The sequence below is a fragment of the Meriones unguiculatus genome, chromosome 21 (genome assembly GCF_030254825.1).
Source record: "Meriones unguiculatus strain TT.TT164.6M chromosome 21, Bangor_MerUng_6.1, whole genome shotgun sequence".
Lineage (NCBI taxonomy): Eukaryota > Metazoa > Chordata > Mammalia > Rodentia > Muridae > Meriones > Meriones unguiculatus.
In genome coordinates, this window is record NC_083368.1 from 14,167,621 (window position 1) to 14,194,160 (window position 26,540).

The 26,540-nt window shown below is 44.1% G+C and overlaps 1 protein-coding gene across 6 annotated transcripts in view; it reads right to left on the reverse strand.

The window, feature by feature from the left end:
- Dpp6 (dipeptidyl peptidase like 6) overlaps positions 1 to 26,540 on the reverse strand; it is an 831,812-nt gene that overhangs the window by 166,788 nt on the left and 638,484 nt on the right. For all 6 annotated transcript variants that reach the window (XM_060374077.1, XM_060374079.1, XM_060374075.1 and 3 more), the window contains one exon: positions 7,639 to 7,691. In XM_060374077.1, the coding sequence (XP_060230060.1) occupies positions 7,639 to 7,691 (53 nt within the window). The remainder of the gene's footprint in view (positions 1 to 7,638; positions 7,692 to 26,540) is intronic.

A 26,540-nucleotide genomic window follows, 5' to 3' on the forward strand; every position in this document is an offset into this window, starting at 1 on the left:
GACCGAGTCAAGGGTCTCAGGGAGCTAGGAAGCTACCTTGCCATCATGCCACCTCTCCAGTTTTGTGTCACTGTGTCTCTGCCTCTGTCTTGACACTCTTGGAACTGGGTGGTTGAATCATGATATGTCCCCATGGGCCTTGTCAGTGAAGACAGCTACAGACATACCTATTGGCCAGACAAGCAGCCTGGGCCGAACTCTCTGCATCTATTCTGCCTCTGGGGAGCTGCAGCTTGCCTGTCTTTCTCATGGTGCTGTTCCCAGGATGGAATGTGCATGTGTTTAGCGAGACTGAAAAGCATCCCGGTGATCTCCCAAGCAAAGCTGCTTCCCAACTGGGAACTCCCATCAACCCTTCCGTGAGGGGAAGCTCTGAACTCCATACATTATGCTCCAACCAGCATACGACCAAGCAGGTTGACCTCGGACCTGGTCATTCCTTTGAATTTTCTTGAGGGGACTGAAAAAGGTGGTTCTTGCAAAAGAAAATTTTCTTAACAATCTGACCAAGAAATGAAGTATTTGGCTAGCACACAGAGTGTAAGATCTCTTCATGATGCTCAAAGTCCATTCAGCCCACATGGCAAGCTCTCTGCACTTTGTAGTCTCATTTCTATGTGGCCTTGCTACTTATAAGTTGTTCCACAGAGGCCATTTGAGGGAAGAAGGGGCTGCAGCCAGAAGCTCTCAAGGTTAGACAGTGTCACCCTGAGTCCCTAAGTGCCCACTGTGAAGGAAGTTGTAGTCTTGCATTGGTGTGTTGAGAGTACGGCTCTGTATATAAAGAGCTAGAGGCTCTAAGCTATGAAAAGAGCCATTCCCAAGACACCATACCTGTGCAATGATCTGGTGGTGGGTGGGAGGTTAAAAAGCTATACATTGGGGGACAGGGAAACAGGGTGGGACTGGAAGGTGAGGCAGGATGGGGCTAAGACCAGGATGTAAAATGAATGAATGAATGAATAAATGAATAAATAAATAAATTTTAAAAATTTACGCATTGAAAAAAAGTGTGTGTGTGTGTGTGTGTTCTAAATGGCACAGCTGCTTTAAATAACACTTTGGGATTTTTTTTTAAATCAAATTATCCACATACTAATTATTCGTCCCAGATGGTCTACTTCCAGGTGTTTACCCAAGAAAAAGGAAGACATATGTCCACACGCAAACACTCCCAGCAGATTCACACAGAGCAGCCCCACAATGGGAAACAACTTGGATGTCAATCAGAGGTTGTGTGAATGCAAAGTGGGCAGAGACACACAGGTAGCTGATACAACATGGGGATCTCAAAGAAAGGTATCTCCTCCAGGAGAGGAGCGAGTCACACACAGCAAAACCCATGTGCACAAATTCTAGAGAGGCAGAGGGAGCCAGGTGTGATGGCTCATGCCTGTAATCCTAGCACCTAGGAGGCTGAGGCAGGAGGATTACTGTGAATGTGAGGACAGCCCAAAGTATAAGACCATTTCTAGGACAGTCTGGGATATGGATTAAAAACTCTGTTCCAATAAGCATCACTGTCAAAGCAAAAGGAAAGGACAGATGACATGGTGGCTACCTGGAAAAGCCAGAAGGGTGAAAGGCGTATGTGTCCGTTTGGGGTGATGCAAATGTTTTGCACCCCAGCTGTGGGTGATACCTCTGGATGGTGAATTCAGAGAGTATGAACTCTGTCATAAGTAAATTGTACTGCAGTCAGCATGTCATTGGATGTGGAGCCTGTGTGGCATGTTCTCTCACCAGCCCTCCCAACCCATCTTCTGTATAGACCTGTCCTTCCACTGTGCTTTGGTGCCTCCATCTTGGTCAAGGCTGGACAAGGATGCCTTTCATGTTTACTCTAAACCAATGCTGAAATATGGATACTATTGGACATGCACACACACACACACACACACACACACACACACACACACACGGGGGTGGGGGAGAGAAAGAGAGAGAGAATATATCCCCACTCTTTTGCTAGGAATAGTTCAAATCACTGAGAAGAAAGGAAGGTGACTAAAGCAATATGAAACACACCAGTTATCAAAAGGCCAGTGGCTTGCACCTGTCCAGTGCCATGTTCTCCGTCTTTGCTAGGCATGAAGTTGCATTGTTGTGACCATAACATGCATTTTCTAGGTGTGGCCATCCTTTCGCATCAGCATGATGCAGAGGAGTACTGATCTGCAGACAGATATGTGTCCTTGGGGACACACACACACACACACACACACACACACACACAGCACTTTCCCACTAGACTTACATATACATGCCTCTAATTTTGCACAACTTAAAACCTACCATGTGATTTCTCACACAAGAAAGTGATCAACAGCCTGGGGGTGGGGAGGATAAAGACAGTTAGATATATTGACTTTTTTTTTTGGAAAAGATGTTTAGTTTGAGCTTACAGTTCCAGGTTACAGAAAGAAGTCAAGGTATTGGGAACTTGAAGCAATTTGTCACATCGTATTCATAGTCACAAGAAAGCCTTCAACACCAACCTTCCGGAGACACACTGACCTTTAACACATTCCCAAGGGTAAGAATCCAAAACGCAGGCTTAATTTAACACTACATCCCACTAGGTGGAGCCCGAGGGAAAGGCAGGAGTAGGTAGATCTGGGAAGTCTTAGGAAGGTGCCTAACTGGATTGGCCAGCCAGTGGGTTGCCGGCTGACCTTACAAATCCTGTCACTGAAGAGCTGAAGTGTGCATGCCTGTGTGTACCTCTAGGCAGTCTCTGGGGGGAGTGCTGCTCCCCTCCTGGTACCCACATCCTGAATAAACAAAATCCTTGTGCACCCCAGTCTACAAAGGGAGAGAGAGGCTCCAGGTACAAAGATCTATGACTCAGTTATGTATCTTCACAAATATATTGTGGCTTTAAAAAGCCAACTCTAATTCTAAAGCAATATAGTTTTTGTGCTTGAGCAAAGTTGGGGCGATGTTGTCCAGAGAAGATGTCTGATCATCTAAGGAAAACCTTCGACACACATCTTAGCCTCCAATCTATTACTGTTCTGAATTTGTCAGACCCCAAAGTGCCAATACTTCCTGATGAAGTGACCACCCAACTTCATTTCTGTTACAAGAAGTGCTGATCTTCTGTTTCTTTGTTGGACTTTCAGGATGACCCTAGTAGACAGTAGATTACCCTCATTTTTCATCTTTCTCTCTTTCCCTCTGAGACACACACACACACACACACACACACACACACACACACACACACACTTTTAAAGGATTAAGTCCGAAGACAAAGCAAATCCAAGGAAAGCATCATGCCTGAAAAACATTGAAGAGACAAATTGTACTACAACTTGTTTGAAAACATAGCTGATCATCCTAAAAGTGATTTTTATTTTTTATTGTGTTTATCTTGTGTCCATGTTTGGTTATGTGCATGTGAGTATAGGTTCCAGTGGACACCAGAAGAAGGAGCTGGGGTGACGGGTTATGAGCCTGCCAACCTGGACACCAACCTCAGGTCCTTTGGAAGAGCAGTGCATACTCCTGACCACTGAGCCACCTCTCTAGTGCAAGCACGATTAATCCCTGGTAGAGAACACTGTATGCTAACATCCACTGTAGAAAGTTGCCTCATTCAGTGACAATTCTGACATAAAAATTTTCAGTGAAATACCTTATGTTAATAACAACCATCTTTATTTCTACTTAAACAATGTGTGTAAAAGACACATGTCCCTCAAGGATGCAGTTCTTAAAAACGTGGTGAGTGAAAGGAAATCAGAGCTACCCATGACACTAGGACACTGGATAAGGGCAGGCTCAGCTTTCTGAAACACTCACTGTAGCTTTTGCTACATCACGAACTGAGTTCTGCCTGGCTCCAGCAACAGAGGCCAAAGCACATAAGTGAACCACATGGGAGAGAAATGTGCAACAGAGCAGAGACAGAAAATGTGCAACAGAGCAGAGACAGAGAGGTACCCCCAAACCCTTCTGGAATTTGTAAAATAGGAATGACACCAAGAATTAGAGGGCACAGAAACATCAATTTGACCCTCCCATGGCTAGTTGAAAATTCGAATTCTAAATGACAGACGCTCTCATCCTGAAGTTGGGATGGGCTCTGGTTGGAACACAAAGGGAGGGATGCTAGAAGAAAATGTGAAAATCTGTGGAAAAAACAAGGATTTGTATCGACAGAATTATTAAGGCTATGTTATCCTGCTACAGTGGTGAACGCCTGTCACCCCAGTACTTGGAAGGCAGAGAGATTCAGGGGCTTCAGAAATTCAAGCTCAAGCTGCTGCATAGCAAGCTCAAGGCTCCTTGGGTTATATTAGACCTCATCAAACAAAACAAAACACCCTAAAAACATGGGCTGGAGAGGTGGTTCAATGGTTAAGAGCGTTGGCCACTCTTGCAGAAGACTCAAGTTTGATTCCCAACACCCACATGCTGGTATCTGTTACTCTAGGTCCAAGAGATCTGAGCCTCCAAGAGCACTAGGCATGGCTCATATATATAGTTGCTGGCAAACATGCACACATTAAAAATAAATCTTTAATCCCCTCAAATACAAAAGAGCAACCCTTATTTTGCACACGAATAATGTAAATTTAAGTCTTTTAATAGAGATATCTTGCTTTTCATAAGGTAAATGTGCTCACCTTCCATTAGAACCTATTTGGAGGGTAAGGCACAAGACCCGGAGCTGTGTCATTCCCTGACACCTGCTGGAGGGTAGAGAGGCCTTTTGAAGGTTGAGTTTACAAGAGCTGTGCTTCAGAGATGCATCATGCTATCAACACAGGTGAGACCCTCACAGCATTCAAAACTGGTTAGTGCATGAATTTTCCACCAGTGGTCTTAGCACAAAAAAGGAAATTTGGGAAGATGGAGTGACACCTTTCAGTGTACCTCTGTGGGCTAAAGTAAAGACAGGGCAGGATGCTGGCCTCATTAAAGATCTGATGTCCACAGCTCTAATGTTTGCGCTCTGCAGGGTTACATCAGACCTGCCTTTGAATTCCTCCAAAGAGGTGACATTAGAGGGCATGGGATTGGAAGCCAGCCATGCCTGCACTGGGATTCCAGCTGTGAGGTGCTAGACAGTTGACTCAACCTTTCTGGGCTCCCATTTAACATGCTGATAAGAATGCCTAAAGCTTAACACTTAACACTTAAGGTACAGGGGTCAAGATACACAGAACACAATCAGTGCATCATGGTGATTAGTACAATTATTTTTAGTTAGGAAATACCCAAAGCAGCCTTTGGGGAGAGGCTCAGTCAGGAAAGCGCTTGCTTTGTAAATCTGAGAACCTTAGCTGGATCCGCAGAACCCTGTAAGAAAGCTGGGCATGATGGTGCAGGCTTGCAATACTAGTGCTGGTGAAGGGATGAGGGCAGGCAGATCCCTGGGGTTCACTTCCTGCTTGGCAAGACACTGAGAGACCCCGACTCAAGAAAACAAGGTAGACAGTGGCTGAAATTGACTTCAGACAGTGCACACGCATATACACTTTCTCACACATGTATATCCTCAGCATGTACACATACACACTGCCTTTTTAAACACTCATACGGAATTCTTGGAACCTGCTTCTCCCAAATCCTCCCAGAGCCAGTAAAATCTTAATATGTTAGGTGTAAGCTACGTGTGGAAGCTCGAGCTTTATAAATTTATGTAAGATGGAGTCACATATTCGGTATGTCTTACGTGTTCATTGCTCCCAGAGCGGGGGAAATGTCTCAAGGCACCACTTTCTTCTTGGGTGTCATGACCTTTAAGGATGTCAGTCTGCTTTATGGTGAGTAATGGCTCCTATTCCCTGAGTAACATCTGAGGTTCTGCTGTGATATGCTTTAATGAAGGATTTATTTCATTGTGTTAAATCATGTGCATGTATGTATGTCTGTGAGTGTATATGAAATGTGAGTGCAGGTGCACAGAGAGACCAGAAGGGGAAGTTGGGTGCCCTGGAGCTGGAGTTACAGGCAGTTGTGAGCCGCCTGATATAGGTGCGAGGACCTGAATCCCAGTCCTCTGGAAGATGCTCTTAACCACAAAATCATCTCTCCACTTCTCCCTCACCATGGATACTTTCTTTTTACTATGTCCACTCACTTTCAGTTTCTTTGGCTTGATATTGCGAATAAACCAACAGGCCCTGTCAAACATATTTGTTCTTTATTTCCACAAAGGTACCTCTTTGTCTGAAGTCCAAATGAAGCTACTCCTGCCATGTTTATTTTTTAAGGACATGCCCACATTCTACCTAAGGTTGGTGGAAAACAATGATAAACATTCATGCCGTGGTTAAGGCCCTCTTCCAGAACAATGCAGTTTAGTGGCTTTTGCTGTTTATTTAAATTTGCCGGGAAAATTTATGTCTCAATCTCAATATTTGCAGAAGCTGCAGGACAAGGCTGACAGCAAAGTTCCATATCTTCCAGAACATGCCCTGAGTATCTACCCAGAGAATTATGGTGGAAAGATAGCACAGAAGGAATGCAATAGACCAGGCAGGTTGGGGGCCAAGATGCCCAGAAAAACAAAAAACAAACAACAACAAAAAACAACTGATGGAGACTTGGGTATGGGAGAGGGCAGAGGAAGGAGCAGGTAGAAGGAAGAGAGAAAAGGTATACACAGAAACAACATAGTCACATCTGCTGGACTTCCTAAGGCCAACACAGAGGCTGGCTCTTAATCTGAGTTGATGGCTTCACCAGAACTTTCCTAGTTTCCTAGTCTGTGGGCCCAGTGATGAGGTCATGTAATGAAATATGCCAACATGGAACTGAAAACCTGCAGACACTCTTGCTCATGGTCTTCCTTTCATGTATGCTCTTGGACAGAAAACCATGGACTTTATAGTTTTTAGCCAGGGTCTCATGTAGCATAGGTTACTGCAAAACTATGTAGCCGAGGATGACTTTGAACTTCTGATCCTCTTGCCTCCAAGTCCCAAGTGTTGGGATTACAGGCTTATGTCACCAGCCAGGTTTAGGTAGTGCTGGGGTTAAACCCGAGGCTTCACTAACGCTAGTCAACTACTTTGCCAACTGAGTGCTGTCCCCAGATTATGTATTTTCGAGAGAACATGTAGACCTAGCATGAAGATGGTTGGTGTGGTCAAAAGCACTGAGAACTTGCTTCTGGGAACACCAATTACAGCAGTGAAGAACACAAATCACAAACACATAGCACTCCTTGGACTGCTGGGCAGAGCCAGCTCTTTCTACCTCTGACCAAGGCTGACTCATTTACCTTGGTTCTTCTCCCAAGTCATTTCTGGATCTATGATTACAGCGGTCCACTCACCACCACAAAGCTTTGTTTCCGAAGGCTTCCTAATAGCGAGACAGAACCAAGAGTCTGTCCAGGAGAGCCAGGTCGCATTGGGCATACACTCCATGTGGAGGCATGGGTGACCTTGCTCCAGAACTGGAGCAGGAAGTGGGCAGTGCTGCTCTAGGGGAGGAGGTGTTACAGTGGGACTAAGTGTCCCCTGCTAATATTAGACCTGTTATCAAAAGAAGAGCTGCAGGGCTTTCCCATTCCAGGGGGCCTTGTCCCCACCCTGAGAGCTAGGCAGAGCATCAGTGTTCTCTGTCTCACTTTGTTCTGCAGATTTCCAAGGGAGAGGAATAGAAAAAACATCTTACCCATGAGGAATTTTGCTCAGAACATAGTATCCGGTGTGGGAGTGCTGATATACCTGCAAGAGAGAAGAGAAGAAACAAGCACTGAGACAAAGGCTGTGATTGCAAACTTTTGAATCCTAACAAACACCAGAGGCCACTGGGAGCTTATGCTGAGGCCTGCAGGCAAAGCCTTACTGATGATTTGCATCCCCTGACGGTGTTACTTTCAGCATTTACCAGGTTTATCAGGCAGCCAGAGGCTTGATGTCATCTCCATGGCTACCTGGCTAGTGATTAAATTAAGGGTCTGTATTTCCATCTAAACTAAATACAGCACAGAGCTAATGAGGGCACATGGTCTTTGGAGCTCACTGGACATGGTCAGCAAGACCTAGCAGGACAAAAAGATGTTTGAAATTCTGAAGTTCCTGCAGAGTATGACCGGGGGTCCCAAGGGGCCTCAACTATGTGCCTGCAATAAGCATGGAACTGAGGCAAGATGGGGCACACTGTCTCCCTTCTGTCCAATCTAATGAGCATCTTCTAGCTTCTGAGGGAGTGCAAAAGGGGTGTCAGAAACAGCTGGTGTTTAAAATGGAGCCCCCAAACTTCAAAGGTTCCTTTTGATGTCTTGAGGCAAGAAAATATTTCCCAACCTATAAACAGTGAAGAAAATTCAAGGGGGTACCCATGAGAAAGAAGGACCAGCAGCTCAGGAAATGTTGACAGGCCCCAGATCTGGGTAGAGCCCCTTCCTTGTAAGAGGGACATGATCACTTCTCTAGAGTAGAAAGAAACACTACTTAACCTCCACTCTTGCACCCAAGTGACTTCTGAGGACAGACGCCTTGAATGGAGAGGCGCCCAGCAGCCAGCGCACGAGGCTAACTTTCTAAGGATAAGGCTAGGTTTTTAGCTATGGGCTGGCCAAGCCTCGCACATCTGTTGTAGCCTCTTTCTCATGGTTGCTGTAGAAGAAATGGCAAGCCTACTAAGAGCTGGTCTATGAATGTCTAACCCCTAAGACACTCCCATGTTCCTGGATTCCAGATAATGGAGGGTATCCTTCTCACCTTGTCCTGCCCCAAGCAAGTCTACAGATTTCAACTTGTCAGACCCCAGAACATCAAGGGAAACTGGGGGGTTGCACATCTTCTATTTAAATGATGGATACATCTTAACTAAATGTGCCCTATCATGCAGTTCTCAGAGTCACACATTCCTTCCTCAAAATTCATTCCGCACCTGTCCAGGAATCACACACAGCCTGGCTGCACACCATTTATTAACCAAGTGATGTGAAACTATCCTCCTTCCTCTGGGACCTGTAAGAATGGAGCCCTCTCTGCCTAGTGGGTTTGAAATGTCATCAGAGCCCCCGCCATGCTGCTGTCTCTCTGTCTATCAGTATGCTAATGCAATGCTTTACTGTCCTCCTTTAATCCCAAAGCAGAAACTTCTCAGATAATAGGTAAGAGATGTGCAGGTGAAAGAAGACGATGTAGAGTGCTGCTGCTACTGCTGCTGCTGCTTCTGCTGCAAATAAGCCTCCAAAGGAAGCCAGGTGGGCTTGGCTAATGCCATGACTGGCTTATGAGAAACCCAAGTTCTCTGCATCTACCTGAAGCCATTGCTAGCTTTCTCTGTAGATCAGGGGACGACTGTCATCCCTTTCCACCTGCCTGGAAACCACCCCTGGATGTATAGTAAAAGCACCCACCAGCACTGATTTTCCTCTCAAGCCCTTAGATCTGTATTTGAAACAGTTCCTGATAAGATAGGAGGGTGAACACTGGCCAATGCATTTGATGGATGCCCACTGGCCACTGCTGTGTGCAACGTGTTGGAGAAAGGTGTGTGTCAATATCTGGATCAGGAAATTGACGAAGTAGGTCAGTTAATAAAGTGAGGACTAGGAGGTGAAACCACACCAGAGAAAATAACACACGAGAAGAGCATTTTGTAAAACAGAAGGGTTTACAGCACAAGGGCTTGCACATTGAGATGTCAGGACATGTTCTTGACACCTCACTGTGTGTCATGAACAAAACGGTTTCAATTGTTCTTTTCCAGAGTTTATCCAGGAACTGTCCGTGAACACCCCCCCCCCCAAACCGTGAAACCCATATTCGGAGTCCCTTACCATTGCCATACTTGAAGATTGTCTTTATACAGGTCATTAAGTGAGTGTAAGGTCATTAGGGAGGGTTCTCATCCACTGCGACTGGGGTGCTTCTGACAGGGACAAAGAGGGGTGCAGTGATGGGTCAGTGAGTACAATACTTTCCACACAAGCATCAGGACCTGCGTTTGAGTCCTCGGAACCCCTGTTAAGCTGAATATAATAGCATACCTCTGTAATTCCTACACCCCTATGTGAGATAAGAGGCAGGGGCAGGTGAATCCCCTGAAGGTCGTAGATGGGCCATCAGGACATGTGCAGCAGTGGATAGTAAAGGGAGAGCATGTGTCAACGAGGTGAAGGCAACAGTTGTCTGCAAGCCTGTGGAATTGGCTTCCACACCAATGCTGCGGCACATGTGCCACACACTCCTTCATCCCCAGACACACACACACACACACACACACACACACACACACACACACGGACAGACACACAGATACACAAACACTCACAGACACATACACATAGACAGAGACACAGACACACACACATGAACAGATACACAGACACACAACCCCTCCCCACAAACACATACACACAGAAATAGAGAGACACACACACATACATACATACATACATACACACAGACAGACAGGGACAGAGACACACATACACACACACCAATAGACACACAGACACAAACACAGATACACACACGTGGATAGACACGCACTCTCCCACACAGACACTCATGGACAGAAACACATACACATGGACAGACACACACACACACACACACACACGGACAGAGAAAGGTGCAAACCGAAGGAGGGTGACATGGAGAGTCACAGGAAGTTCCTGGTGGGAAGAGTGAGGTCTACATGATGCATACACAAGTGGAATGCCAAGTATGGCCAGCCATCGGCAACCATTAGCAGCTGGAAGATACCAAAAGGGTTGTCTCCTATAGGGCTCACAGTGCTCTGACCCTACCTACCACAAACTACATTGGGCTCATACTAGGACCATGTGAGGTCATCTTCCAAAGCTGTTCATTATCACAGGTCACTATTCACTTGTATAGTGAAGTGTAAGTAGCCGATTGAAGACTGGAGTCCACCAGCATCATTGCTTAGTTACTGAAACCTAGTTCTACTTCCAAGAACCAGATCCCGGTTGCTGCTTTTGAAGCAGTGACCTTCTGACAGTCAGGGGACGTGCTGGTGCCCTGCAGGCCTCCTTCCTTCTGAACCTACAGCCCTGTGGGTTTGTGATTGACATTCCCTTGAATTCCTCGTCTGAATCTGACCTTCTTAACGACGTAAGAACGAAAGGACCTCTAGAACCTCCTTTAAACCAGTTTCATAGACAGTTGGGTGTTGTCTGCAGCCAGCAGCGCAATCAGCCCTTCACGCTGGCCAATGCCAGGTCCACAGATCCAACCGCCAACAGACAGAAAACGTTTGACAACAACATGTGCATATGCTGAATGCCTTACAGGTGGTGCTATCTCTTGTCATTGCCCCAAACAACGTAATAAAACACCAGTTCATTCAACATCACAATGGCCATTATAGGTGATTTGGAGATGGCTGTTCTAGTTTCATCTCTGTGGCTGTGATAAAATTCTCAACAGAAGCAACATTAAGGGAGGATGGGTTCATTCATCTTACAGGTCCACGTTACAGTCCATTATGTGGCAAAGAGAAGGCAGGGGCTTGAGCAGCCAGCCACATCAAGTCAAGAGCAGATGGAAAATGAATGAATGCACGCTTGCCTGTGCTCGGGTGGTTCTCTGCTCTTGCACTGTTTAGGACCCAAACTCAGGGAATGGCGTCTCCCACTTTTAGCCTGGGTCTTCACATATCAAGGAACACAATCAAGACACACCCCCCCGCCCGAGACATGCCCACAGGACAATATGATCTACACAATCCTTTATTGAGAGTCTCTTCCCAGGAGACTCTAGATTGTGTCAAGTTGGAAATCAAAATTAACCCTTGCAATGTTTTAAAGTAGCTGAGCAGTTCTTGCAAAGGTCATCTATACATTCTCCCACACATTATACCTCCAGAGACTGATACCCTGATAACCCTGAGCCAATTCCCTGGGCATATTCAGGCATGACTGAATTCAATTTAAGAAGACACTGAGAGCAGTGGAATCAGTTTAGAAAAGTGAAGATGCCCAAGTCTTTCCCAAGGCTGGCATTAAGGTCTTTCAGGGAACAAGCTAAGAAATAATTCATTCAACAACTGCAGGAAGCCGCTGTGGGCTCATGAGCATTCAGAGCCAAGCACTTTTGGGAAATCAACATGTGCTGACAATCTGGAAAGTTCAAGGAGAGACTCAGCCAAGGCCTATAGCCTCCACATGGACAGATGGTGGCCATAGGAATAAGTCCCTGCCCTGCAAAAAGCGTCATGCTCCCAGGGCACTGGCTCTGCCATGAGTCTCTGACTCTGCTAAGATCAAGTCTGGATTCTCCGGGCAGCTATACCTGCATCTCAGGAAGCTGGCAGCCAGCCTACCTCTCTTCAAAAGTGCCTGGGGGAAAAAAAGCGGACATTAAAACCGGGGTTGGGGGAGGGTCTGGAGAAATGGCTCAGAGGGTGAGACTATTGGCTGCTTCTCCAGAGGACCCTGCATCCGTTCCTAGTACCCTCATGGTGGCTCACAACTGTCTGCAACTCCAGTCCTAAGGAATATGTTGCTCTCTTCTGGTCTCTGCAGGCACTACATGAGTATGGTACAGAGACATACATTCAGGTGCACACTTACATACATAAAATAAAAATAAATGTAAAAAAAAACTTAATTAAAACCTAAATTAAAAAATCTGAAGTGGGTACTGGAGATGTGACCTAGTGGTCGATAGCTCATCTCTTGGACCAACAACAACAACAAAAAAGACAGGCAGGGAGGGGAAAGGAAGGGATGGACAGGAAGGAAAACTGGATGGTAATGTATGCTAAGAGCAGCAAGTCACTGAAGGATAATCACTGCATGATTCTGCTTACATGAGGCCCATGGGGTGAGCATATTTATGGAAAATGAAAACACAATGTAGGGATAGAGAGATGGATCGGCGGTTAAGAGTACTTGCTGTGCAATCATTAGGAGCAGAGTTCATTCCCACTATCTGCATAACAAGCAGGGCATAACATGCCCGTTACTCTACCCAGTTCCAAAGGATGCAGAGGCAGGAACAATTTCAAGGCTTGCCGGCTTCCAGTCTAGCTGAAGAAACAAGGATCCCAGGAAGGAGAACCCCTGTCTCAAAGGAGTAGGTGGAGGGAGTAACAGAGGAGGATGTCAGACACCCTCTTCTGGCCTCCTTGTGCATGCACACAGGCTGTAAACACCCCGATACAAATAACAACAACAACTACATTAAAAATTAAAAAGCAGTATCTGGACTTGGTACCCAGGGCAGGAGGCAAGGGCAGGGAGGGCTACTATCAAATGCCTGCAAAGTCCTCCCTGGGGGTGGTGAAAACATTCTATTCATAGATGATGGTGGCGTCACACAGCACTGTGAAAGATTGTGCTTAAGAACACAGCTGAATCACACACTCAGAGATGCTAAAATGATACATCCCGTTCCATCTTCAATCTGTGGCTGTGGTAAACACCATGACCAAAAACAACTCGAGGAACAAAGGGTTTATATGGCTTTTACTTTCAGGTCACAGTCCATTACTGGTAGAATTCAGGCAGGAATTTGAAGCAGAAATCACACAAGAATGCTGTTTGCTGGCTCGCTCCCTGGTTTGCTCTCAGGCTCAGCTTACTTAGCCTTTTTATCCAGCTCAGGACCACCTGCCTTGGGAGTGATGCTGCTCTCAAGTGGCCCACCTATATTAACTAACAATCAAGACAATCCCCACAGACATGGCCACACACCGGTGTCATCTTGGTAGTCCTTCCATAGACACGCCTTTCGCAGGTGACTCTAGGAGATGTCAAGTAGATAGTGAAAACTAGCTAGCATATCCAACATGGATACGAAGTCACCACAAAAGGCAGGGGGGGAAGAGTGGATTTGTGATATATTTCAGTTCAATGCAAAATAAGTGCTCATTTAGGAAGATTTAGAGGCCTCTACAATAAATAACAAATCTCAGAGGGCAAAGATTTCGCAAAGTTTGACAGTCAAAAAGCTGGCAAGTGAGTCCTTGTCTGATGTAGTCCCCACTTCCCTTACTAGGGGACCTATATGAAGCCTAAGCTGCCCATCTGCTACATCTGTGTAGGGGGCATGGCTTTGGGTGCTCCAAGGACCCCCCCCCATCATTGGCAATGATATATCATTGGGCATTCACAGAATAGGTAGGTATGATCATTGGAACCATCTACCAAGACTCTCCCTAAAGATTAACTACCCCCATTCCTGTATTCTTTTACAAGTGAAGGGAGTCTTTAGCCTGAGAACTCTGTTAGTAGCAAAGATGAGCAGGAAGTGAAGCCTCCTGATACCTAGCTAGATATTCGGACCTCAAAACTCTTCCAAGAGGCATGCTGAAAGGCTCTGTGAGGGCCAGAGGGAACTGTGGATACTGAAGCACCAACCAAAGACTATGCATGGACTAGACCTAGGCCCCCTACAAAAATGTAGCAGATGGACAGCTCAGGCTTCATATAGGTTCTCTAGTAAGGGAAGTGGGGACTGCATTGGACAAAGACTTACTTGCTAGCTTTTTTATTACTTCCCCCTGGCAGGACTGCCTTATCAGGCCACAGGGGAAGAGGACATACTCAGTCAGTTCTGACACAACTTGATGAGCTGGGGTGGATGGGAAAGGGAGCTCCTCTTTTCTGAGGACTAGGTGATAGGAAAAGGGCAAAGGGAAGGGGGAAGGTGGGACTGGGAGGGGAGGAGGGATGAGGCTACAACCAGAATGTAAAGTGAATAAAAAATAAATTAATTTTTTAAAAAAGGCCCTGGGAAATGTATTTTTATGTTCTGAACCTCCCTTGCTAATGGGAGACTCCAGGTGGCCCTAACTAAGCACCCAAGGCATGCTCCACTCTATGAAGCCCATCCAGAGGGTTCTTATATGTACCTGTCAAGCTCAGCCTCACAGAGACCCCTGGTGGGGGGCAGAAAATAAGTAGTCTACAACCAATGTGGCCTTTGGAAGAGAGCCATGATGGCCATGCCTTGCCCAGTTTGTGATGTGGAAGGCACATCTCCAGGAAGCATCTGGCAAAAAAGTGCCACCAGCATCAGGCCTTTCCCTTCTTCTACCACGTGACTAGCTCGTAGATAGGCTTCTCTGCATAGTTGCTGCTACTACCTGAGGATATGCCCATTGAATCCAATATTAACCTTTTACACTCACTCCCAGGAGAACTGGGTTTGCAACCTCTAGTGATTGCTCAGCTGCTGGCTTTCATTTTAGCACAGGCAATAAAGAACCCCAATTCAATTCCAAGCAGAAGCTTCTAGAGCAAAGGCTGGACAACGTTGGCAGAGAAAACAAACCAGCAATAAAAGTCAGTAACAGCTTTCAGGATAACAAAACATGGGACATGGATTTAAGGGAAAACCGGTTCTCTTACATCACAGTTCCATCTGGCAAAAGGGGCAGGGTTTCCAAAAACACAGCCACAGGGTGGAAGGCCCCTCTTTGCCTATCTGCCGTTTCAGCAGATCCTGATAGTGTCCCATGAAAACAGACTGCAACTCTTCTGTGCTTGATCCCTCCCATGAATAGGGCACTACAAACCAAATGTACCAACCAGGAAAGAGGGGCTTATTCTGTGGCCTGATTATTGGAGATCAGAGAGGAGCAGCTGAGGAACTGTGGAAGGAAGGAGCTGCATTGAGAGGGGGTCTGTTGAAGGGAGGATGGGAGAGGGGGGAGGGATAAGGGAGGAGAGAGGGTCTTTTGAGGCAGGTGTGGGAGGGTGACACTGGTGACTGTGGCCATAGAAGCCCTGTTGATGCAGTGAAAGAGCCCGGAAAGATGGCTGTCTCCCAATCCTCCATGCCATCCTTCCCAGTTGTACCATGGAGGGATCAGTGCTCAGCTCCATCTGTATCTCATGTTCTAGAATCAAGAGGCTTTGTGGTGCATGGAAATGGATTTGAGCAGAAGCTTGAGGCAATCAGGAAATCATAAAACCCTGGAGGAGGCATGTGGGGCTCTAGATAGTGTGAGACCCTGGCTAGCTTTGGGAGTCAGAGGAAGCCCTCACTTTAGTGATGCACACCAGCCACAGAGACAGGCGGATGCAGCTGGGCTCTGTCACTCCTGCTTGACAGTCAGAATAAAGTCTGTCAGATACAACATAGAAGTTACACAGTGTCTGCATGGGCTGAGTGATTGTGTCTCCACACGTTGAAGCACTGGTCTTTGGCCCTCCTGTGTGACAAGATGGCCTCAGCAGATGGTGCTAATGGCAGGTGGTTAGAATTGCATGAGGTCGCTTTTGGTAAGATGGCCATTTTTACTATGTTAATCCTGCCAAGCCATGAACATGGGAGAGTTTTCCATCTTCTGATATCTTCTATTTCTTTCTTCAGATACTTGAAGTTTTTTTCATACAAGTCTTTGACTTGCTTGGTTACGGTTACACCAAGGTACTTTATACCCTTTGTGGTTATTGTGAAGGGTGTTGTTTCCTAATTTCTTTCTCAGCCCTTTTGTCTTTTGCATACAGGAGGGCTACTGATTTTTTTTAGTTATTTTTGTATCCAGCCACTTTGTTGAAGGTATTTATCAGCTGTAGGAGTTCCCTGGTAGAATTTTTTTTGGGTCACTCATGTATACGATCATATCATCTGCAAATAGTGATACTTTGACTTCTTCCTTTCAAAACTGAATCCCCTTGATCTCCTTTAATTGTTTTATTGCTCTAGCAAGGACTTCAAGTACTATGCTGAAGAGATATGGAGAGAGTGGGCAGCCTTGCCTTGTCCCTGAATTCAGTAGGATAGATTTAAGTTTCTCTCCATTTAGTTTGATGTTGGCTATAGGCTTGCTGTATATTGCCTTTGCTACATTTAGGTAAGTGCCTTGTATCCCTGATCTCTCCAGGACTTTAAACATAAACAAATGTTGGATTTTATCAAATGCCTTTTATCAAATGCATCTAAGGAGATTATCATGTTTTTTTTTCTTTCAAGTTTGTTTATATGGTGGATCACATTGATGGATTTCTGTATATTGAGCCACCCCTGCATACCTGGGATGAAGCCTACTTGGTCATAGTGGATGATATCTTTAATGTGTTCTTGGATTTGGTTTGTGAATATTTTGTTGAGTATTTTTGCATCAATGTTCATATGGGAGATTGGCCTGAAATTCCTTTCTTTGTTGGGTCTTTGTGAGGTTTAGGTATCAAGGTGACTGTAGCTTCATAGAAATAGTTTGGTAATGTTCCTTTTGTTTCTATTATGTGAAGAGTATTGGTGTTAGCTCTTCTTTGAAGGTATGGTAGAATTCTTCGCTGAAACCATCTGGCCCTGGGTTCTTTTTGGATGGGAGACTTTTGATGACCACTTCTATTTTCTTAGGGGATATAGGACTATTTATTTTATTTACCTGGTCTTGATTCAGCTTTGGTAAGTGGAATTTATCAAGAAAATTGTCCATTTTATTTAGATTTTCAAATTTTATGGTGTATAGGCTTTTGTAGTAAGACCTGATGATTGTTTGGATTTCCTCAGTGTCTGTTGTTATATCTCCCTTTCATTTCTGATTTTGTTGATTTGGACAGTGTCTTTCTGTCTTAGTTTGTCTAAGGGTATCCCAGAAGCAGAAAGACACACACTTATATACTCACTTATAAGTGGATATTAGACATATAATATAGGATAATCATACTAAAATCTGTATACCTAAAGAAGCTAATCAAAAAGGAGGAACCTAGGTAAGATGCTCAATCTTCATTCAGAAAGGCCAAAGGCGTAGACATTGGAAGAGGGAGAAAACAGGGAATAGGACAGGAGCCTACCACAGGGGGACTCTAAAATAGAGTCTACCCAGCAGGATATCAAAGCAGAGGCTGAGACTCATAGCCAAACTTTGGGCAGAGCTCAGGGAATCTTATGAAAGAAGGGAGAGATAGAAAGACCTGGAGGGGACAGGAGCTCCACAAGTAGAAAAAAAAATCTGAGCACAGGGGTCTTTTCTGAGACTGATACTCCAACCAAGGACCATTCATGGAGACAACCAGAACCTTTGCTTGGATGGGTAGCCCATGGTAACTCAGTGTCCAAGTGGGTTCCCTAGCAATGGGAACAAGGACTGTCTCTGACATGAACTCAGTGGCTGGCTCTTTGATCACCTCCACCTGGAAGGGGGTGCAGACTTACCAGGCCACAGAGGAAGATAATGAGCCAGTCCTGATGAGATCTGATAGACTAGGATCAGATGAAAAGGGAGGAGGACTTCCCTTGTCAGTGGACTGGGGGAGGAGCATGGGAGAAGAGGAAGGGAAGGTGGGTTTGGAAGGGGAGGAGGGAGGGGGCTACAGCTGGGATGCAGAGTGAATAACTGTAATTAATAAAAAAAATAAATAAATTAGTAAAAAAATGAAAAAAAAGAGAGAATTGCATGAGGTCATAAAGGCAGAGAGCTGTCACAAATGGGGTCAGTACCCTGGGTTTGGGAGACAGCTTGTGCCTTTGTTCTGTGTTCTGCCAGGTAAGCTGTTGCAGCCCCCACACCCGTGATTAGTAAACTTCTGCTCATTATAAGTCACCCAGCCTTTGGCAGTTTGTTATAATACTCCACATGACCAATGCAGCTCCCATCAGAGTGGCTAAAATACCCAGCACTAACGAGTGACACAGGAGGAGAAACTGAATTTTGAGATGCATCCCATAGAAGTGAAACACACAGCCATATAAAAACTCTTCACTATGATCACAGCTGCATCATTTATGACAAGCTGAAGCTACCTAGACACCTGTCTACCGGTTAAGCTCAGCTATCTCACAGAGGCCACGGGATGCCACCTAGGGATTTGAGGTACAGAAGAAACATGCAAAGACTAGGGTGAAGACCGAGGGAGTTCTATCAGTGAAAAATCCAATCTTCACAGGTTACTTTTCTGAGATGCTCCTATAACATTCTGAGGTGACAAAATAATACAGATGACAACAGCTCCATGGTTGCCCATGTCCCACAGCTCTGTGTCTTGGTTGTAGTGGAATCTCAGTCTGTCTCACTCTAATGTAACAGGTTTCTAAAGATAGGATAACCTGTCATGGTCAGAAATGTAGTGGGTCACAGTTCTGGAGGGGGTTTCAGAATTCGCTGAAGGCCTTTTGCACTGTCCTTTGGATGAAAGTAGGGCGACTATGAGAGAGAGCTGCCATTAGTCCATTCACGAGGGCTCTGCCTAGAACACTCCACTGCAGTGGAGATTAAGTTTCCAGCCACACTTTTTGATGGGAGACACATTCAAACAATAATAGGCTGAAATCAAATGATCACACACAGATGGTTAAATTGCAAAGACCTAAACATATGTATAAACATACATGCATGCACACACACCTAAACATGCAAATGTACACATACATACATGCACACATACATACAAACTAATTTACATGCACACATGTAAACACACACACGAACATACCTGTACACAATACTGCAACATACATATATATGTGTATAAGTACACACACATGCATGTACACACACAGTACACCCATATGTACACACACACATACATACACACATACATACATACATACATACACACAAAACAAGTACAAGTAAAACAAGAATTCTGAGTAAGATCAGGCCTCAACCAGTGTGTGTCCTGGCTGTCCTGTGTCTCTGCGAGCTATCTTCATCAGGGGAGTAGAGTTCAGAGTGTAAGTGGGATGCCTTCCTGTTACTTTTCACAGCACCTGGTGACTCCCCAGTCATCTCAAAATACAAGTGTTAAAGTTTAGTATGCACAAGATGACATGTGCCTGTTCCTAGACTATGCCTCACAGTCAGTAACAAGGGCAGCTGCTGCCTAGGGCTGGCTGGCTGAGGGCTAGTCCAGCAGCACTTCTCCAGAATGTCGGTAAGAATCAGGCAGGAAGAAGAAAATTCTAGAAGTAAGACATAGAGCATCTCCCAGGGTAATCCACAGAGCTTCAAGGTGTATTTCTTCTCTCTGTCCCTCCCTCTTCATATAAGCATCTGTGTTCTCTGTTTTGTGGAAGATGCTTCTTTGGTGTCAGATATGAACAAGATGCCTCTGTTCCTTCCCAGCTCCCAATCGAGTGAGGGACAGTGACCCACATGAGTTCACCTGAGCCATCTTCTAGAAAAAACAAACCAAACCAAACAAACAAACAAAAAACCCAAAAAACAAAAAACAGAAAAAACATAAACAAAAACCAAACCAATCAACCAAACCACACCAGACCAAACCAAACCAAACCAAACCAAACTAAACCAAACCAAACAAAAAACACCTCACCTACCTAGCCAAGGTGGTGAGCAGCATGACTCACTGTCACATCATTTATAAACCTATGACTCAGAAGTTGGAGGTTGACAAAGGCTCTGGCCACCAAGTGCTCGTTAGCCCTGGGCATGGCTAACCATGTGACCCATCTGTAACACAATGAAGGATTCAGTGCCATCTCCAGCAGGTAACCAGATCCATGTAGCACAGAGGATGAGCTTAGCAAGCGTGAGCTTGGATTTAAAAGACCATGTAGATAAAGAGATAGTGAGAGCTGCAAGATAGTTCAGTGTCAATTCTCACAAAGATGAGGCGCTGGGAGGTGGAAGAGGCCTGACAGGTAAGCTGCTGAGATGCAAGTAAAGGAAGTCAGTGAGCACCCAGGAACAAGAGACCACTAGAGAAATTTTCACAAGAGGAAAAGGTAGGCACCACACACACACACACAGTGTGAAAACACAAACTGGGATTGTTTTCACTTGCATTTCAGTATAACATTTTTAGTATCACTAATGTACTACCTCAACAGCAAAAGTCAGATGCTGCCAGAAGCCAAGAAGAGAGTCTCAGAGGCAAAATCAAAAAATCAAAAACACCAACAAAAAACAGTTTCATCTGCTGCAAGAAATAGCACATGACTTGTCAGAAGCTGGGCACCTCACAGGGTACGCTTTGACCCTTCCTTATTTCCTCCCCACTTTCTTTTTACCCCATATGGCACTAGGTATACTGTGGCATCAGGTAGTTGTTCATTTTCTTCTCTCCTGGAGTGTTTTCCCACCCATGTTTCTGGCTGAGAGTAATCCTCTGCTTACGGTAGATTCCATGTAAAGACTGTGATGAAACCAATTGGAACTATCAAACTCTATGTGTTTCTGGGGAAGAAGCACATGCCCTCACACAGGCTAGACAAGCATTCTACCACTGACATGCACCTTGAACCTGTCTAATGCATTTAAAAAGTATGTGTATGTGTGTTTTGCATGCCCACATTTTTCTTTTTTTATTAAAATTTTCTTTTTTATTTTTTAAAATAATTTATTTAATTTTATTTTATGTGCATTGGCTTGAGGATGTACCTGGAACTGCTTACAGACAGTTGTGAGCCGCCATGTGGCTGCTGGAAGTTGAACCCAGGTCCCTTGGAAGAACAGACAGTGCTCTTAACCACTGAGCCATCTCTCCAGTCGAAATTTTTATTTTTTTGTATTAATTACAGTTTATTCATTTTGTATCCCAGCTATAGCCCCCTTCCTCATTCATTCTCTCCCAACCCCACCTTCTCTCCCTCACCTCCTTCCATGTCCCTCTCCAAATCCACTGGAGACCTTAGCCTATCAGGTCTCATCAGGACTGGCTGCATTGTCCTCCTCTGTGGTCTGGAAAGGCTGCTCCACCCTCAGGGGGAGGTGATCAAAGAGCCAGCCACTGAGCTCATGTCAGAAACAGTCCCTGTTCCCCTTACTACGGAACCCACTTGGACACTAAACTGCCATGGGCTACATCTGGGCAAGGGTTCTAGGTTATCTCCATGCATGGTCCTTGTTTGGAGTATCAGTCTCAGAAAAGACCCTTGACATGCCCATATTTGTATGTAAGTGTGCATGTACCATTGCGGAGTACAGCAGAGGATTCTAGGTACCCTGCTCTATTCTCTATCTCATTCTTTGAGACAGGGTCTTTCATGGTATCTGGAGGGAGGGTGTCAGCCAGCAAGTCACAGTGATTCTCCTGTCCCTGATCCCCATGGCACTGGGTTATAGGCATGCACGCAGCTACACTGGCTCTCTACATGAGTACATGCTTGCCAAGCAAGTACTCTAGCTAGTGGCTACACCTAGGAACACACAACAATTGTGACAGCACGCACAAGACCTCCACAAGCCTCAGCTGGACAAAATCCCAACATAGAGGGGAGGAGGTGGGCATGAAGCCCCGTCACTGAATTTTACTAGTGTTTCTTTATGTATGGACATGCTGTTTAGTTCCTTAAGAATATTTTGGAGGGGATGAGGTTTCTTCACTTACCAGCCTGTCTTCAAAGTGATTTACATATTTGTAATTGTTTTCTGCAAGTTCTTCTCTGAGAGTGGCTTTCATGAGATTTCCTGCATGGATGGCCCATTGAAGGGATTTGCTTGTGACTCTGTGAGTACCATGGGGGTCCCAGGTTTTCTGGACCAGAATACGTTCATGTTACCTCTATATTCCCACCTAAAATCCTGACCTGTAGCAGGTACTTAGACTCATCTAGTGTAATTCCATCTTTTTTATTATTTAGAAAACAATTTATTAATTTTTGCAATTAAACCATAGGGTTTAAGACTTTACATATTTAATACAGTGTGCTGACCCTGTAAAAATCATAAAACAATTTGAATATTTCTGGACCTATCAATTTCTGCACAATATGGTAAACCAGGATGCTTTTCTATACAGGTAACAACATTTTGTATTTTCAAAAATTATTCATATGAGATTGATAATATAGGATGTATTCACTAATGGCAGCAACAGCCTTCAAAGGTTTTTACACTTGTATTTTCAGTACCAATTAATCCACATCTGGCCACCGAGTTCACTGAGGACATACCTATTGAATAAATACACACAGCAAAGCTGTCTTAAAAGCCCAGGAAGCCTAACATGAGCAGACTCCAGATGACAGACTGAAGAGTGAATGTGTCATACAAGCACTGAGGTACCATCTATGGGTGACCAAGACTCCTAGCAATGGAGGATATGGGACCTGAAACAACCACCTCCTGCAACCAGACAAGACTTCCAGTAGAGGGATGTGGACACCTGCACCCCCACAAAACCTTTGACCCCCAATCTGTCCTGCCTACAAGATGTGCATGAATAAACATAGAGTAGAAATTGAGGGAATGCCCAACCAACAACTGGCCCAACTTGAGACCCACACTATGAGAGAGGGCCCACCGCTGACATTATTAATTACACTTACCTCTTATACTAGCCTAACATAACTGTCCTCTGCGAGGCTTCACCCAACAGCTAATGGAGACTGATGCAGAGAACCACAGTCAAACATTGGGTGAAGCTTGGGGAATCTTGTGGAAGTGGGGGAGGAAGGATTGAAGAAGCCAGAAGGGTCAAGGATGCCACAAGAAGACCTACATAATCAACTAACCTGGGCCCATAGGCACCCACAGACCAAAGAACATCCATTGGAAGGACCTAGGCCCCTACACATATGTAATAGATGTACAGCTTGGTTCTCATGTGGGTCCCCTAACAACTGGAGCAGGGGTTGTCTCTGACCCTGTTGCCTGCATTTGGATTCCTTTCTCCTAACTGGGTTGCCTTGTCTAGCCTCAATAGGAGAAGATGTGCCTGCTCCTTCTTTAACTTGACTGGGAGCAGTGGAAGGAGGGAAAGCTTCAATTTGGACGTAAAGTAAATAAATTTTTAAAAGAATATTTGTCTTTACAATAATCTGTAGTGTTATTGGAATTCTTAAACATGATTGCACCATATTAATGTTCTCTGTAAGATTTCTTGTCTTATATCTTAGTTCAATTGGCTGACAAGTCAATTATAAATTAGGATAAGCTAAACAATTTTCCTGTGCGAACACTTTCAACGCCCTGGAAGGAGCCCGATTCTTTCATTTTTATTGCTATTGTCAATGGATCTGGTGTGTGGTAATATAATTTTGAACTGTGGATAAACGATGCAATATTTAACAAGATAAAAGATAACACTATCCTAGGATTAGAAAATAATGAAATAATGATGAATCAATTATCAGAAAACTACAATAGCCATGAGCTGTAGGCACTCAACAGCGTGGCCTTATAAACACATAAAGCAAAACTCACAGAATCACAAGAACTTAAAATGCTGTTCTCAAAAGCTGGTAGGACAACCACACTAAAATGTAGTATTTCAAGGCCAATGAGATGGTTCAGCAGGCAGTGACACCTGCTGCCAAGCCTGAGGACCCAACTTCAATCTAGGGGGCCCATGTGGTAGGAGGAGAAAACTGAGTCATGCGAGTTGTCCTTTGACCTCCAAAAGTGCACCATGGCATGCAAATGCCATCCCTCAGTGAATAAATAAAAAATGTAATAAACATTTTATAACTTGTATTTCCAAGCTACGGCTAAAATGTAGGGCATAATTTAGAATACAACTCAATGATTCCGAATTCATCTCTATGTTGGAAATTTATCAACATATAGAGCTAAGGTCTATTTTAGCATATCCTTTATTGCTAGCATATGACTATTATAAATTTGTGACCTGTAATTAATTTACAGATTAGTACATTATTAATTTATCATAAATAATTTTAACTTGCACATTGCACTGTTAGAAAATCAATGTATCTTTTTGTTAAAAGACCTGCAAAGCATGTGCAAATATATTGACAAAAAGACGTTAGTACTAATCATAATGTAACAGTAAAATACTTAGCACTCATTGTAAGAGGATACTTCATATCAAGATTAGATGCAACTAAAGCAACAAAGGGACATGGATAGCTTTTCTTGTAGCCAAGAGAAAAGATTAAGGTTACGACATTGTCACTTCATGTCAAAAGTTAGAAAAGAAACCAAATCTAAAGATGATACAAATTTACAGCACCTTCTTGAAGACTCAGGAAACAATGCAAAAGGGAGAGGGGGAAAAGAGTGTTACAGCCAGAAGAAAAGAAGGAGAAGGAGAAGGAGAAGCAGAGGCAGAAAAGCAGAAGCATAAAAGAAGCAGGAGTAGGAGAAGAAGAAGAAGAAGAAGGAGAAGGAGGAGGAGGAGGAGGAGGGGAAGGAGAAGGAGAAGAAGAAAAAGAAGAAGAAAAAGAAGAAGAAAAAGAAGAAGAAAAAGAAGAGGAGGAACTCTGACTACAGGGCAAGACAGCCATTGTAAATAGGATCTCACAGCGGCTGTGGTTACCTCTGCTGGGCTTGCCATGAGCTAATCATGGCTAGAGGAAGGGGTTCATGCCCTCCATTCTCACTGAACTACTTGTAACTAATAAATTTCGGTTGGGGGAACAGTCATTACTTTTAGTTGAAATGGTGATCCTCAGTTTCCAATAAATAGCTCCCAACCCAGACAGCTTTGGTTAAAATCAAAGGTCTCACAACAATACAAAAATGCCTGAATGGGGAAAAGAAAACTTCATGAAGGAGAAAATATGTGGTAGGGTTTGGGGAGACATAAAAGAGCTAGGAGTGAGATTTAACAATGCAGAACTAGTTTAATCATCAAAATATGTTATATAAGACAGCAAAAAAAAAATAAGGCAAGGAAAGTAGAAACAAAAAAGTGAGAAAGAGATAAAGATACAGATATGAGGGAGGGAGAGAATTGCAAAGACAAAAAGAAACTACAGTGGAAGGCAGAGGTATTTGAGGATAATATACATGCAAATTTATGTAAAATTGATAAAGATAAACCAGAAAAGTAACAAACAGTATTAGTAACAAAACATAAAGGGTCACTACATTAAATTATCGTATGAGAAGATGTAAAAATCCATTATGATGAAAGCTTAAATATAATTGCTAATTTTCCAAGCACATATTAGAGTTGGTCTAGGAAGTCTATGGTCAAAGCGGAACCATAGCCACTGAAGGACTTGCAGTAGTAGTTTAAAGGGAACCAATGACCCATTCATAGACACTCCCCTGCTTGTGAACTAATTAAAAGAAAAGTAGACAAAGACCTTTAATCCACTCAGCAAAGCGCATTTTAAAAATATTTCATATTCAATTACAGCATATTACAAAAAATCAGTAATAGTTGGTCAACACTGCTCATTTTATTTAAGTAAATCACTATTGTATTATAATAAATAAAATAAGAATACCTATGTGTGTGCTGAAAAATTAACCTTCTGAAGATACAACACAAAAGCTACGATCGAGGAGACATTTGGGGATTATGATAGTTTGAATAAGAATGACTCCCATCAACTCATATATTTGAGTGCTTAGTTACCAGGAACTAGCACTATGTGAAAGAATTAGAAGGGTTAGGCATGCAGCGTTCTTAAAGGAAGTGTGTCACTGTGGGCTATGAGGTTTCAAAAGCCCATCCAAGCCCCGAGTCTCTCCCTCTTTGCCTGTGGATCAGGATGTGGATCCCTCAGTTCCTTCTCCAGCACCATGTCTGCCTGCATGCCGCAATGTTCCTCACCATGATAATGGACTATTCTCCGAAACTGTAAGCAAACCCACAACTAAATGCTTTCTTTTATAAGACTTGCCTTGGTCACCGTGTCTAGATCTGTATTTTCAGGCCATGGTCACTCAAAATTTCTCCAGAATAAACTTCATGATTCCCTTTAAGGTGAAAGCTGTTTGTTTTTTTTTTTTTTTTTTTTTTTTTTTAC